This window comes from Enhydra lutris, unplaced genomic scaffold, assembly GCF_002288905.1.
Source record: "Enhydra lutris kenyoni isolate GAN:26980312 unplaced genomic scaffold, ASM228890v2 scaffoldscaffold5, whole genome shotgun sequence".
NCBI lineage: Eukaryota > Metazoa > Chordata > Mammalia > Carnivora > Mustelidae > Enhydra > Enhydra lutris.
This window is the reverse complement of record NW_019154089.1, coordinates 7,695,570-7,709,870: the sequence shown is the minus strand read 5'-3', so window position 1 is coordinate 7,709,870 and position 14,301 is coordinate 7,695,570. Positions and strand designations below refer to the sequence as shown.

Below are 14,301 nucleotides of genomic sequence, written 5' to 3'. Positions count from 1 at the left end.
TGTATACTTAGGAAGACAGTAACTCAGAGGCTTGCAGAAGCTTTTTATTAAAGGTCCAAGAGTAGGGGGCAAGTATAGGAGTCAGTTGGACAACTTAGAACAAAATGGAAAATTATCTCCTTGTTGGGGCAGAAGCCATGGTGCAAAGAGGTGCTGAAGGACAGTACAGTCAGCCTGGCATGTAAAGGATGAGAGACATGGATGGAAACAGCCCTTGTGCTCTGTTTGCATAGATCTCTTTCTCTCTCTCTTTTTAAATACACTATTTTATTTATTTTTTTAAAGATTTTATTTATTTATTTGACAGAGATCACAAGTAGGCAGAGAGAGACAGGAGGAAGCAGGCTCCCTGCCGAGCAGAGAGCCCGATGCGGGGCTTGATCCCAGGACCCCGAGATCATGACCTGAGCCGAAGCAGAGGCTTTAACCCACTGAGCCACCCAGGCGCCCCTAAATATACTATTTTAAAGCAGTTTTAGGTCCATAGCAAAACTGAGCAGAAAGTACAGAGATTTGCCATATCCCCGTCCCCTCTCCCTCCCTACCCATCTCTACAGCCACAACCATAGCCTCCCCCCACCCCACTCCCTATCACTATCCCTCAGTAGATCACCCCAGATCTGTAGTTTACATTTTGTTCACTCTTGGTATTTTACATTCTATGGGTTTAAATAATGTGTTAAGTCTTTGTCGTGTGAGGATCACATTTTAGGACTTTGATAGAACATCAAAATACAAATACCACTAAAGGCATCATTTTGTCCTCCTAAAATGCAACTGATTATTATTGAAAATTTTTTTTAAGATTTTATTATTTATTTGACACAGAGAGATCACAAGTAGGCAGAGAGGCTGGCAGAGAGAGAGGGGAGGAAGCAGGCTCCCCGCGGAGCAGAGAGCCCGATGCGGGGCTCCATTCCAGGACCCTGGGACCATGACCCAAGCCGAAGGCAGAGGCTTAACCCACGGAGACACCCAGGCGCCCCCATTATTGAAATTTTTAAGGAACTCTTTCTACATGCAAAAGAGTATTTAAATATAAGACTAAATTTTATAAACCACTGCTGTCTTAGATCTTGGACATTTTCACTTTCTTCTGGGAGTCACTTTTCACAAGAGTGAGAATAAACATAACTGAGTGACATACACACTTCAGGCACATGGTGGGGCTGATGCAACTACTCAGATGACCACTGAGCCGCAACAGTTTCCAGTCCGTAAGATCATCGTCTGTATTTCGTCTTTGAGCAGAAGGATAGTTACTACACGTCATGGATTTTCAAGGTCATTCTTAAATATTCATTATCTATAAAGTCCAAGGGCTACAAGGTGTGTTGTGAAGTTAATTTTTGGACCTCTGTCAGCTCACTCAGGGTTCCACACAAAAGGTCCCTTCCCACCCAGTATACTTGTACCAGGTTTATTTTCCTAAAGGTGGTAGTCCCTATTCACTTCTGATACTAAGAAACACTCTCCACATCTGGTCTTTCTCATTTTGTCTCTCACTATTCAGTGTGTTGTAACCAAGCTGAACCATTTTGTTCCCTTAAGACACCTCATATTTTCCTGTGATCCTTCTCCCCCTGTGGAATGTTACCTTGATGAAGCCCTTTCCAAATGATGTCATTTTTCCTTCCTTCATGATATTTGTACCACTTGTACCACTTAGCCTTGTATTTCATTGATGCTTTCCTGTTTTCCATTACTGTGTAAATTATAGAACACAGTTCATATTAGACTTGGGTTCATTTCCATGAGAATGACTAGAATTTATTGAACACTTAATATTAGGGTGATGACATTGTCATTTCCCTCACAGTACTTTTTGGATGTTATGTACACACAAATAGGTCTTTGTTTTATGTGAATAGTATCACACTATAGGTATTTTTATTTTGTCCCTGAACATGTGATGAAAATCTTTTTATGTATGTAAGTTTGTCTTTATTTTTAATGGCTACGTAATATTCTGTGAAATGGATGTAACCTGCTTGATTTAACCACCAATGGACATATTAGAAAGTTTTTAAATGTTTGATGCTATAGATAATGCTACAACAAAAGTCTTTGCATGCTTGGGCAGATAGACCAATAGATAGCTTCTTAGAAACAGAGTTACTAGGACAGAGGGTATGAGCATTTTTAACTTGTTAGTGCCAAAATGGCTTCCTAAGACAAAAATTTGTGTTTCCACCAGTGTGTGTGAGAATACCCATTTCTCCATGACTGCATTTCATATTATCAACCTTTTTAATTTTTGCCAGTCCATTGCACAGAAAATGTTCTCACTTGGATTATATTTCCTTGTTTACTAGTGAGGTTAAATATAATTTCATATGTTGGCTATTTGTATTTCTCCTCTGAGAATTATTGTTCATATCTCTTTACCAGTTTTTGTTAGGTTATCTTTTTCATAGTGAGTTGTACCACTTTTTTTTTAAATAGATTTTCTGTGGTAATCCTTTTCTCATACCTTGCAAATAGTTATTCCTAGTTTGTCATTTGACCTTTAACTTTATGGTATTTTGAGGGACTTTTAATTTTTTGGTAGGCAAATCTTTAAGTCGTATTTATGGCTTCTCCCTTAGAAAGGCTTTCCATTCCTAAGATTATAAAACTGATAGTTTTATTTATTTTTTATTTCTTTATAATTAATTTATTCTGATAGTTTTGACTTTTAATCCTTTAATTCATTTGGATTTTGAGGTTTATAATAAAGATGATGGATGGGGTGCGTGGGTAGCTCATTGGGTTGAACATCTGACTCTTGATTTCAGCTCAGGTCATAATCTCAGGGTCCTGAGATCAAGCACCCTGTTGGGCTCCATGCTCAGCCTGAAACCTACTTGAATTCCTCTCCCTCTGCCCCTCCCCCTGCTTTTGTGTTTTTATATGTGTGCACGCACACGCTTGTGCTCATGCTTTCTCGCATGAGCGCATGTTCTTTAACTCTCTGGCTAATACAGATGAGTCTTTAAAAAAATATGAAGTTAAACAAAATAAGAATAAAGATGGAGATGTAATTTTTCCCTCTTTACAACACTATTGAAACTTTTCCCACTGATGGGAAATATCAGTTAAAGACTAAAAGTCCTCTGTTTTAGGGGTGAGGGGGAATTTATTTCATCTTGATTCCTGTACCAGTACTTTGATTTATTCTTTCACCTATGTCTTAGATACTAACTTTAAAGTCACCTTGTGGACGTCATTAATTTTTTTTAATCTCTTTGGGAGTTCTATATGGACTGTATTTAACTTAATGGATTACTTGGGGAGAATGGACTTCTTTGCCATATTAAATCTCCCATTTTGCACTCAAATGTAAGTTTCTCCTACTTAGTTCTTTTTGTTCTGTTGTAAAAGTTGTTCTTTTGTAAGATTTTATAGCCTTTCCCTCTAGATCCTGTACCGTTTTGTTAGATTTCTTCCTAGGTATTTCATAATTTTTTATTGCCACTGTGAATAGGATCCTCTTTTCTATTTGGTTTCCTATTGGATTTTGTTTACTACATAATAATACCAATTTTTTATGTTTATTTCTGACCACTTTATTAGTCTTAATAGTTTTTCAGTTGATTTCTTAGATTTTCTAAGCTACAACTATATTATCTGCAGAAACAATGACAAGTTGTTTTCCCCTCATTCTTTATTTTTCTTGTCTTACTGAATTGTTAGGGATCTCTAGGATATTATTGTAGAGTAGACATAAGAAGAGGCATCTTTCTCTTGTTCTTTAGAAGTACTCCTTTCTTTTTTTTTAAAGATTTTATTTATTTATTTGACAGAGACCACAAGTAGGCAGAGAGGCAGGCAGAGAGAGAGGAGGAAGCAGGCTCCCTGCTGAGCAGATGGTGCTCAGGGGGCTGGATCCCAGGACCCTGAGACCATGACCTGAGCTGAAGACAGAGGCTTTAACCCACTGAGCCACTCAGGCACCCCACTCCTTTCTTTTTAACATTAAAATAGAAATATATTAAATATATTAAATTTGATGCTTGCTATGGATATTTGATAGTCATTTTGTCAAATTTTTAAAAATTCTTCTGTTTTTCACTTTCTGAATATTTTATCAAAACTCAGTGTTTATATCAAATTGACAATTGCTGAGATAAGCATTTTTTTTCTTTAATCTGTTAATGCAGTGAGTTATCTTAAATTATTTTTCCTGTTGTACTAGTCTTGCTTCCTTGGATTAAATGCTACTTGGTCATGATACCACTGGATACCATGATATTACTTGGTCTTTTTAATGCCTTACCACTAAATTTGATTTTATTTAGAATATTTGTATCTATATTCATAAGCAAAATAATTGGGCCTGTACTTTTTTTTTTCCTTTTTTTTCTTCTATTTCTTCTTGCTGTGTAATACTTTTTATACTTTAGAGCTAACATTGATTCATAAAACTATCTGAGCCTGGTGTCTTTGAAGATGACATTTTGACTACTTTTTAATTTTAATTACGATATTCAAGGGCTGTTAATATCCTGAGCACTTCTCTCTAATTGTGACCAAGTTGTTAATTTCACGAGACCTCAGGGTTTTTTTCACTGTTATTGAGAAATAATTGACATACCTCGCTGTCTGAAGATGTACAGGATGATGGTTTGTTTTACATATACTGCAAAATGATGAGCACAGTGGGTTCAGCTAACATGCATTTTCTCGTATAGATACAATAAAAAGAAAAGGAAAAAAAATTCTCCTTGTGATGACAGCTGTAAGGATGTATTCCCTTAACAACTTTCCTGTAGATCATATGGCAGTGTTAGCCGTAGTCATTACGATGGACATTAGTTACATCATGGGACGCCTGAGTGGCTCAGTTGGTTGGATGATGTACGTTACATCCCTAGTGCTTACTTCTAACTGGAAATTTGTACCTTTTGACTACCTTCCTCCAATTCTCCCTCCTCCCATCCTCCACTTCTGGTGACCACAGATCTAATCCCTTTTTTCTGTGAGGTTGGTGTTTTTGTTTAGATTCCACATAGAAGTGAGATCATACAATGTTGTCTTTCTCTGACTTATTTCACTTAGGTAATGCCTTCCAGTCCTTCCGTATTGTCCCAGATAGTAAGATTTCCTCGTTTTTTTAATGGCTGAATAATAATTATCCATTGAATATATACACATCTTTATTCACCCATGGACACTTAGGTTGTTTCCGTGTCATGGCTGTTGTAAATAATGCAGCTGTGAACATGGGAGTGCATATATCTCTTTGACATAGTGTTTTCATCTCCTTTGAATATATTCCCAGAAGTGGAAATTGCTAGGTCAAATGGTAGTTCTATTTTTAATTTTTTTTAGGAACCTCCATAATGCTTTTCATAATGGCTGTGCTTGTTTACAGTCCCACCAACAGTGCACAAGGGTTCCCTTTTCTCCATATCCAAGCCACCTCTTATTATCTCTTGTCTTTTTGATGATGGCTATTCTAACACGTATGAAGTATTATCTCATTGTGGTTTTAATATGTATTTCCCTAACAACTAGTGACACATCTTTCTATGATGTAAAATCATAAAAAGTATTTTTTTGTATTTTATTGGCCATCTATGTATCTTCTTAGGAAAAATGTCAGTTCAGGTCCTGTGCCCATTTTTTAATTGGGTTATAGGTTACCCTTGAATAACATGGGTTTGAACTGTGTGTGTCCACTTAAATTTTGAATGTTTTTCAGTAAATAAGGTACAGTTCCATAAATGTATTTTCTCTTGGAATTTTCTTAACATTCTCTTTGCTCTAGCTTATTTTATTGTAAGACACTAGTATGTAATATGTATAACATATAAAATACATGTTAATCAACTGTTTGTTATGGGTAAGGCTTCTTGCAGTCAACAATAGGCTATTAGTAGATTTTAGGCCAGAGTTACACATGAATTTTGACTGTGTGGTACTTGGTACCGCTAACCTCCATGTTACTCAAGAGTCAACTTTTTTTGCCATTAAATTATAGGAGTTCTTTGTGTGTGTATATATACTTTTTTTTTTTTAAAGATTATTTACTTGAGAGAGAGTGAGAGCAAGTGGACACGAGCAGGGGATAGGAACAGAGGGAAAAGGAAAAGTAGACTACCTGCTGAACAGGGAGCCTGACTTGGGGCTCCATCCCAGGACCCTGGGACACAACTGAGCCACCCAGGCGCCCCTAAGTTCTTTGTATATTTTAGATATTAACCCCCTCTATCAGATACATGGTTTGTGAATATTTTTGCCCATTCTCTAGACTGACCTTTCATTTGATTTATGATTTCTTTTTGCCATGCAGAAGCTTTTCAGTTTGATGTAGTCCCACTTGTTCATTTTTTTAAATAAACAATTATTTGAGAGAGAATGAGAGCAGAGCAAGGAAAGAGCAAGAGGGAGAATAACAGACACCCTGCTGAGTTGCCAGTGTGAGACTCAATTCTATGACCCTGAGATCATGACCTGAGCAAAAATCTATAGAGTCAGACACTCAACTGAGCCCTTCAGGTGCCCCTATTTTTTGTTTACTTTTGCTTCAGGTATGATTTCCAAAAAATCATGTCGAAGAACTTACTCCCCATGTTTTCTTCTAGGAGTTTCATGGTTTTAGGTCTTAAACTTAGGCCTTTAATCCATTTCAAGTTAATTTTTGTGAGTGCTATAACTTAGGGGTCCAGTTTTGTGCTTCTACATGTGAATTTCCACTTATCCCACCATCATATATTAGAATATTGAGTATTGGCACCCTTGGCACATTTTAGTTGGACTGTTTATATTTGGGTTTGTTTCTGGTCCCTAGATTCTTTTCTCCTGATCTATTTGTCTATTTTTATGCCAGTGCCATAATGTTTTCAAGACTATAGCTTGAAATCAAAGTGTGATGCCTCCTGCTTTTTGTTCTTCTTTCTCAGGATTTCTTTGGCTCTTCGGGGTATTTTGTGGTTCCATATAAATTTTAGGAGTGTTTTCTCTATTTCTGTAAAAAATGCCAGTGGGCTCTTAATATAGGAATTGGGCTGAATCTGTAGCTGGCTTTTAGTATTTTAACAATATTCTTCCAATTGATGGACATGAGATCTTTCTCACTTATATGTGTCTTTGAATTTCTTTCATCAGTGTCTTAGTTTTCAGAGTAGAGATCTTTGACCTCCTTGGTTAGATTTGTATCTAAGTATTTTATTGGTTTTGATGCTATTATAAGGGGATCTGTTTCCTTTCCAGAAAATTCGTAAAGTATCAGTTTTCTTAATAGTAAAATGGGGATAACTAAAGCTAACTCCCAGTATTGTTGTAAGGATTAAATGATATAATTGCTTACTGTAATTATGCTTCACAGATTTAAATGGTCATTAGTAGTAACAACTGATGTTACTGTTATCCCTCAAGTGGATGTCATGTGGTTATCTTCATTATCCCCTGCTGTTGCAAGTTGGGTGGTAAACTCCATACTGGAGAGAGATGATACAAAGATTAGCTTATGGTCTGGCCAACAGCAGTAGGCATCAACTCAGTGTGACACACCCCTTTGGGAGTCCAGATCTCCCTCAGGACTAGAGCTGCTACGTGCAATGCTCTCTTACACAGGTGAGGAAGCACCACCTCTGTTGTACAAGGAACCCATGGCAGGGGCTGTGTGTGCGCACCTTGGACATGTGGAGTTTGTTCTCCACCTTGGGTATGATTATTTAGGTTAGTTAATGAAAGATCTTAAAGTTGAATGGAAAGATGACCTTTTTAAAAAATTATTTGAAAAATCAGGATTGTAATATATGAAGAGCTGTGGTTTAAGTGACTGATCCTAAGAACATTCTGTAGGGGTTTTGTTGCTTATTTGGCAAATACTTAGGAGTCTGGTGTCAGTCCTTTTGACAGGAGTGTAAAATGTCAGGCTGGGATAAACTAGATGTATGAATTAGAAAATGGAGGCTTGCAGCATTCTCACCAGCAAGCACAATATGGTTTTTTCCAGTCTTTTTACTTCAAAATCCCTCATCTGATATTTAAAATGTATTTATGTTGAGTCATTTCTTTCTCTCTTACTGGAGAACCAAAAGATCATGAAATGATTCTGCAGAGCCAGTAGCATTACGTTCAGTTTCTTTTTTTGTATATATCAGATAAGAGACTTGCAAATGGAAGTAGGGCCACCTCACATCCTCTGTATAGTCATGGCAGTGATGTTTGCCTTTTTGTCACTGATGCAACATTTATTAGTTCATAAACCCATTTCCAAAGAACCTAAGGGCTTTTTGATGAAAGGTGACTATAGGAAGAATGAAGTTAGTTTTTAACAGGCTGCTTTTGTTTTTATAAACGTTTCTTTCCTTCTTTGTAGTGTTTAGAAAGTACTAGTTTCTGAAGTGTGTTGCGAAGTGAGGGTGAGGAGGCTGACAGGCCAAATGGAAATGAATGCATATATTTGGAGTTGGGATTTCTTAGTCTTCAACTAGGAAGGGAAAATAGAAGTTTCGAGGTTCATCTCAGCTTAAGCCTATAAATTGTTCTTTCAACCATACCTTCTGGTTGGAGAAAAGCTCACGCATCTGAGGAGTTAAAGCCCCTGAAGAGGCTGACTTTCGGTAAACCGTACTAGTAACAGAAGTGAAAAGGCCACAGTTCAGAGTTGCATGTACATCCGATAGACTAGGGAACCTTGTACACCTCCCGGCTTTTACTCACTGCCGTCCTCCTGTAGCCGGCAGGCCTCAGTAGCTAGTCTTTCCAGTGAGCCTAAGAAAAGTTGTCCACACATTTTGAGATTTTTACAGTATTTAAATACTTCTTCAAGAGGGGGTATTTGTCCTGTCACAGAGTGACCATGGAGCAGGGCCAGGACTCGGGCCCTGGGTACATGCCTGGCTGTATTCATTAGTAGCCCTGTAGCAGTGTTGTGGTTCTGGTTATTGTTTCTAGCTCTTACTGTATTCTGCTTTTACCATTAGAAGTACCCATAATTTCATGAGATTTTTAAGATGTTACTTTTATGATATGCATTATATGTCATATATTTTTAAAATATACTATTACATATAATTAATGTTACCATTACATTATTTTAAGTACCAATGACTTCTTTTTCCAGAGCAATCATGAAATTTCACAGTATGAAAATGGAAGAAATCAACAAAATTATTCGTGACCTTTGGCGAAATACCTATCGTGGACAAGGTAATTGACATGGTTTGTCGGGAATGGTTTTTCCAAAGCCATGTCCCTAGCTCTTGCCACATAGGATCTCTCATCATGCCAGCATTATCACCTGGACCCTTTCTGAATATCTCTTTGAGATTTTCTAAGAATTCTTATCTTGACAACATCATGTAGCAAGAAAAAGAAAATGCAAAGTTTTCTATTCCAGAGCCTGACAGGACTTACATATTTGGCTATATACATACTACATTTAACTGATGACCTAATAGATTCTGTTGAAGTGTAGATAGGGATAAACTGAAAGACGATAAGAAGAAAACCAGCAGGAGGAAACTCTTAATAGGGGAACTAAGAAAGGCAGAGCTGAGACTGAGGGTTGGGGCATCTGGGTTGCTTTTGTGTCCTGAACCTTCTCAGCCAGTTTGAGTGGTAATGTCAGCTCATATGTTATTTCAAAGGCTTACTTCATATTTGCAAATGACAAACGGCTGCGGAGTGTAGGTTCCTCTGAAATCATCTTCTTTTTGTGTCAGATATTGAATACATAGAAATTCGATCTGATGCCGATGAAAATGTATCAGCCTCTGATAAAAGGCGGAATTACAACTACCGCGTGGTAATGCTAAAAGGAGACACGGCCTTGGATATGCGAGGACGATGCAGTGCTGGACAAAAGGCAGGTATCTCGAGAGCCCCGGGAGCCACCTATACACAGAGAATTGACAGGGAGAGAGTACTGTTGGTGCCATGAAAGCACCCAGGGCTGCCCAGGAATAGTGAGAAGCTCCTCGAAGCGCTCTTTGTTGCCATATAAGGTTGATCAGACTCACCTATCCCGTTCCACTCTTCCAGTTCTAACCAGCATTTCCTGCACCATTAGGTGGTCTTTTAGGAGAAGGGTCTGAAACATTCTCTTGTGATAGGCCTTATGTAGAACAAGCAGCTAACAATCCTTGTTTCATTATACTCCTTATGGGAACAAAGTTACTATATCATCAGTTGTAAGACATAACACTATTTTATGTGCCACCAAGAAAGAAAAAGAATGGAACCATAATTGCAAGAGTGTGTCCTGATTTCGAGTGATCAAAAGTGGGGAAGGATGTTAGAAACAATGACCTGTAGTATCACCAAACGAGATCCTAGGTTGAGCCAGATGAGGCATTAAAATATAAAACTCATTGAGAAAGCAGCCCCATCACAGGACTGAGTCCCCACCCCTCTCCTCCCTCAGCCTAGCCTTTGGGCCTGTAGATCCTCTAAAAGAAAGGTCTGCTAGGGACATCTGGCTGGCTCAGTTAGTAGACCATGCACCTTTGATATTGGGGTTGTGAGTTTGAGCCCCATGTTGGGTGTAGAGATTGCTTAAAAATGTTAAAAGAAGGGTTTGCTAGACCAGAATTCATGACACCCTCAGCAGCTAGGCCAGGCACTTGGCTCCACATGTGGCTCTGGCACATCCCTATGTTGGATAGGGAGCACAGAGCAAATCAGAAAGAGGAATAAAGCTTTAAAGAGTCAGGAAAATTGGACCTGCATCCTTGGGAACAAGGCTGGGTTCCTTTGTGCACAGGTCTGTAACCAAGACGGTCTGGATTCTTGAGCTTCCTCCTTTGAGATTAGAAGCAGATTATATTTCAGAACACTTCTGGACCCCCCAGTTTTCTTAACAAAATCTTAAAATTCTCAAAATGGCTGCTCACATTATCTGAGGTATTTCATAGTTTTCAGTTTTTGCTTTAAGAGTCCTGTGTGTATGTATTTTGTTGTCAGCCCAGACAGCAGATACCAATTTAAGGCACTTGCAGATTATTATCTTAATCATAGTTTGCAAAAATGACAAATTTGTGATCTATAATCAGTATTCCTACTTGCTTTGGTGATTTTTAGTAGTTATGAATAAGAAAAAACAGTTTGAAACCCTTCCCTTTGGGTTAAGAATACTTTGGAAATTATTTGAACAAAGTAGATTTCCCAAAGATACTCTAAAATTACAAAAATTAGCAGTAATTGCTTCCTTGGTGTTGGGGAAGAAGACAGACTAATAGTTTGGTAGAGGTGGGCCAGGAACTTCATTTAGACTCTACCCTAAGTACATGGTGGTGGAAGTAGCAGTGGGGTTCAAATACAGGAAGGAAGTGTCTTCCCCAAAGGGCCCAGCTCTGATCCTGACCTCTGCAGTCTCCCAGCCTGCCCTGGGCAGCAGAGAGAAGCTGTAAACTGTTCTGTCCCTCACTGGTGCTCCTTTTGCTCACAGGTTCAGGGGATGGGGTATTGACAGCTCACACACAAGTGGTTTATACTTACTAGACTGTTCTGTCACTCTTAATTCTGTGTCCCTTATGCCCTCAGATGGCTTCAGCCGCATCTGAGGGTTTAAGTATTGGGTTTCTATTAACCAAGAAGTGCCTCCAAGTGTCAGTTCCTTGGATGGCTTAAATAAAACCATACTTCTGTACTTCTGATACACTGACCCAGGAATATTCTTTCTCTCTCTGTTGGCTTGCTCAAACTTATGCACGTAGACATTTAAGTGTAGGTAAGGTCACAGTATCCGGTGCCCCTTTTACACCATGGAACATAGAGATATCAAGATAACTCAGAGATAAGTTGTGTGTGGGGGACTCTGGAAGATGTCATGTGTCCACGTGTCCTAACTAACCTTATTATCAGGAAAATAAAATATCCAGGTCTTGAATTTTTAACATTGTTAAACTGTTACTCAAATTACTAGTTAGAGATAAAGGGTGATGCATTTCAGATTCAAACCTGGGCCTTCAAGTTTCATTGTAGCTGACAAGATTTGTGTGTATTTGAGGTAGTGAGATCACCATTGGTTTTAGCATTTTATTTCACTGCCAATGACAGGCTGAGATAAGTACCCGATGGCTCACCTTCTGGAAGGGTTTAAACATCTGGTCACAGTGCCATGCTCTCTCAGATAAAAGAGCAGTGATTTACCTAAGGTCAGTGAGCCCATTACATTGCTCCCTTTCCCTGACCAAGATATTAGGCCAGGTCTGCCTACTTTCCTAAAAGTGAATGAGGAAAAGGTCTGTGCACTACAGCTCAGCTCTCATGCTTTATACCAGGTGTTAGCCTCCCTCATCATTCGCCTGGCCTTGGCTGAAACGTTCTGCTTGAACTGTGGCATCCTTGCCTTGGATGAGCCAACAACAAATCTTGACCGAGAAAACATTGAGTCTCTTGCACATGCTCTTGTTGAGTAAGTATCTCCTAACCTGAGGGCAGGTTATGATAGAACTCTTTGTCTTACTTTAAAAACTATAGTGAAAACCCTGTCTGGATGTGTCTTCCTTGGGGAAGCTGGTTGGTGGCAGACCTTAAGCTTTACCTTTGATAGTAATTCTTCAGATGCTTAAAAAAAGAACTAGGTGGGGAACAGCAGTCCCAGACACATCCTGCATCTCCCCGAGTGTGTTCATAGGGAAACTGAAGGGTTTCCTGGTTTGGTTTTTCTGTAAACCACCCCCCCACCCAGCAGTGCCCACGTGTCACGTAGAGGACTTACCATGCCCTGCTAAAACATTTGTAGGTGCTGACAGTGGATTTTGGCCCATCTCCTCAGTCCTGTGAAGAATGATAACTCTTACTCAAAAAGTGTAATAGTGGTTAAGTAGAAACTAGAAAGTAAAATCGTACACACCTTTGCCACATTCACATGCCCTTGGTACAGGCTCCAGGGATAGGCACCCATTGCTGAAAAACTGTGCTGGCAGAGGAAGGGCACTTTCTCCTTCCTGAAGAAGCTATTTTGCGTACTCTGGCTCCAGATACATTCTTTTTGGCAGAGCTGATAGTGAGGGGACCCCTTTCTCAGCCATCTCTCAGTAGTCTAATGTGGCCAGCGCATGAGGGCTACTACTTTAGGAAGCCACGTGCATCCAGCTTCAGGCAAAGGAGAAAGAAATGATTAGTTAAAAGAAAAAGTCTGATTTCAGTCTCATAGCTAGGTACCTCAGCATATAGATAATGAGCAAAAATGTTCCCAATACACCCACTCAGGCCTCCTGTGTGTCATACCAATGATGCATCTAGTGACTGGTGGTGGCAGAATTCTAAGTAGACCCAGCTCCTAAGAAGGCAGTGGGGCTTGCAAATGTAATTTCCCTTGCCTGTAGTTGGTTTTTTTTTTTTTTCTTTTCTCCCAGAGAGAATTAGTAACAGGTCACAAAAACCCCAGACAAAGGAATAATCCAGACTCCTAAAGTTGAACAGCACAGATACTAAGGAAAATTAAGTAAAACATTTCTACCTGCTTTAGTAAGAAGAGCTTTATGTTCTGGAAGAAACTACATCATATATTCTTATCAGTGCCTATGTCAGACCTAGGTGAAGAATCACTTCAGGCACCTGTGCTGTCTGGAAAGGAGATGGGACTCCTACCTGGAGGGTTTGAAGGCCTGGGTCCAGCCCAGCCCTCTCCAATTCCTATAGGACTGGCAGAGGCCCTGGTCATCACATTGTGTCATGTATCTGACGAAGTTCTCAGTGGCTTTTTACCTAAAGGGAAGGATTATTTGTGCTCTCCAGTAATAAAATGTTCCAAATACACTGTTTCAGGATAATCAAGAGTCGCTCGCAGCAGCGCAACTTCCAGCTTCTGGTCATCACGCATGATGAAGATTTTGTGGAGCTCTTAGGCCGCTCTGAATATGTGGATAAATTCTACAGGATTAAGAAGAACATTGATCAGTGCTCAGAGATTGTGAAATGTAGTGTTAGCTCCCTGGGTTCTTATGTTCATTAAAAATAGTCACGATTTTTGCCTTAGAAACACAAGTCCTCAGGCAACTGCTTATTTCTGGTATCAACTGAGTCAGTAGGAAAATCTGGCCTCTCAGAGGAGCTTTGCATCTAGGATTTTGAATGAGAAGTTCTACCATCATTAAAATTGTTTCAAATGAAATTTGGACTGATTTCCTGAGCTTCAGCTCCCTGCAGGCAGCCCCTGATATGCCTTGGTGGGGGGGAGGGGTCAGTAGCAACACAGTTGGATTCTGCTCCCCTGCTTCCTGGTACCTGAGCTCAATTCACTCAGCTTCCACTTTTCAGTGGACTTTGGGAGAAGTAGATTCTCACTGTCTGGATAATGTGAATTACAACTGAGCATTCATATCTGAAGATGACCAGAAATGAAGAGGTTTTAGTATT

General features: G+C 39.3%; 1 protein-coding gene across 3 annotated transcripts in view; it reads left to right on the top strand.

Moving 5' to 3' along the window:
• The window catches only part of LOC111140866 (RAD50 double strand break repair protein), a 101,036-nt gene extending 86,980 nt beyond the window's left edge, over positions 1-14,056 (top strand). For 2 of the 3 annotated variants that reach the window (XM_022493097.1, XM_022493098.1), the window contains 4 exons: positions 9,059-9,144; positions 9,660-9,802; positions 12,219-12,352; positions 13,711-13,965. In XM_022493097.1, coding sequence (XP_022348805.1) covers positions 9,059-9,144; positions 9,660-9,802; positions 12,219-12,352; positions 13,711-13,897 — 550 coding nt within the window. In that variant the 3' untranslated portion in view covers positions 13,898-13,965. Of the gene's footprint in view, positions 1-9,058; positions 9,145-9,659; positions 9,803-12,218; positions 12,353-13,710 lie in introns of all 3 variants that reach the window. The other variant, XM_022493096.1, reaches the window with a different exon arrangement.
• Positions 14,057-14,301: the final 245 nt, after the last annotated feature.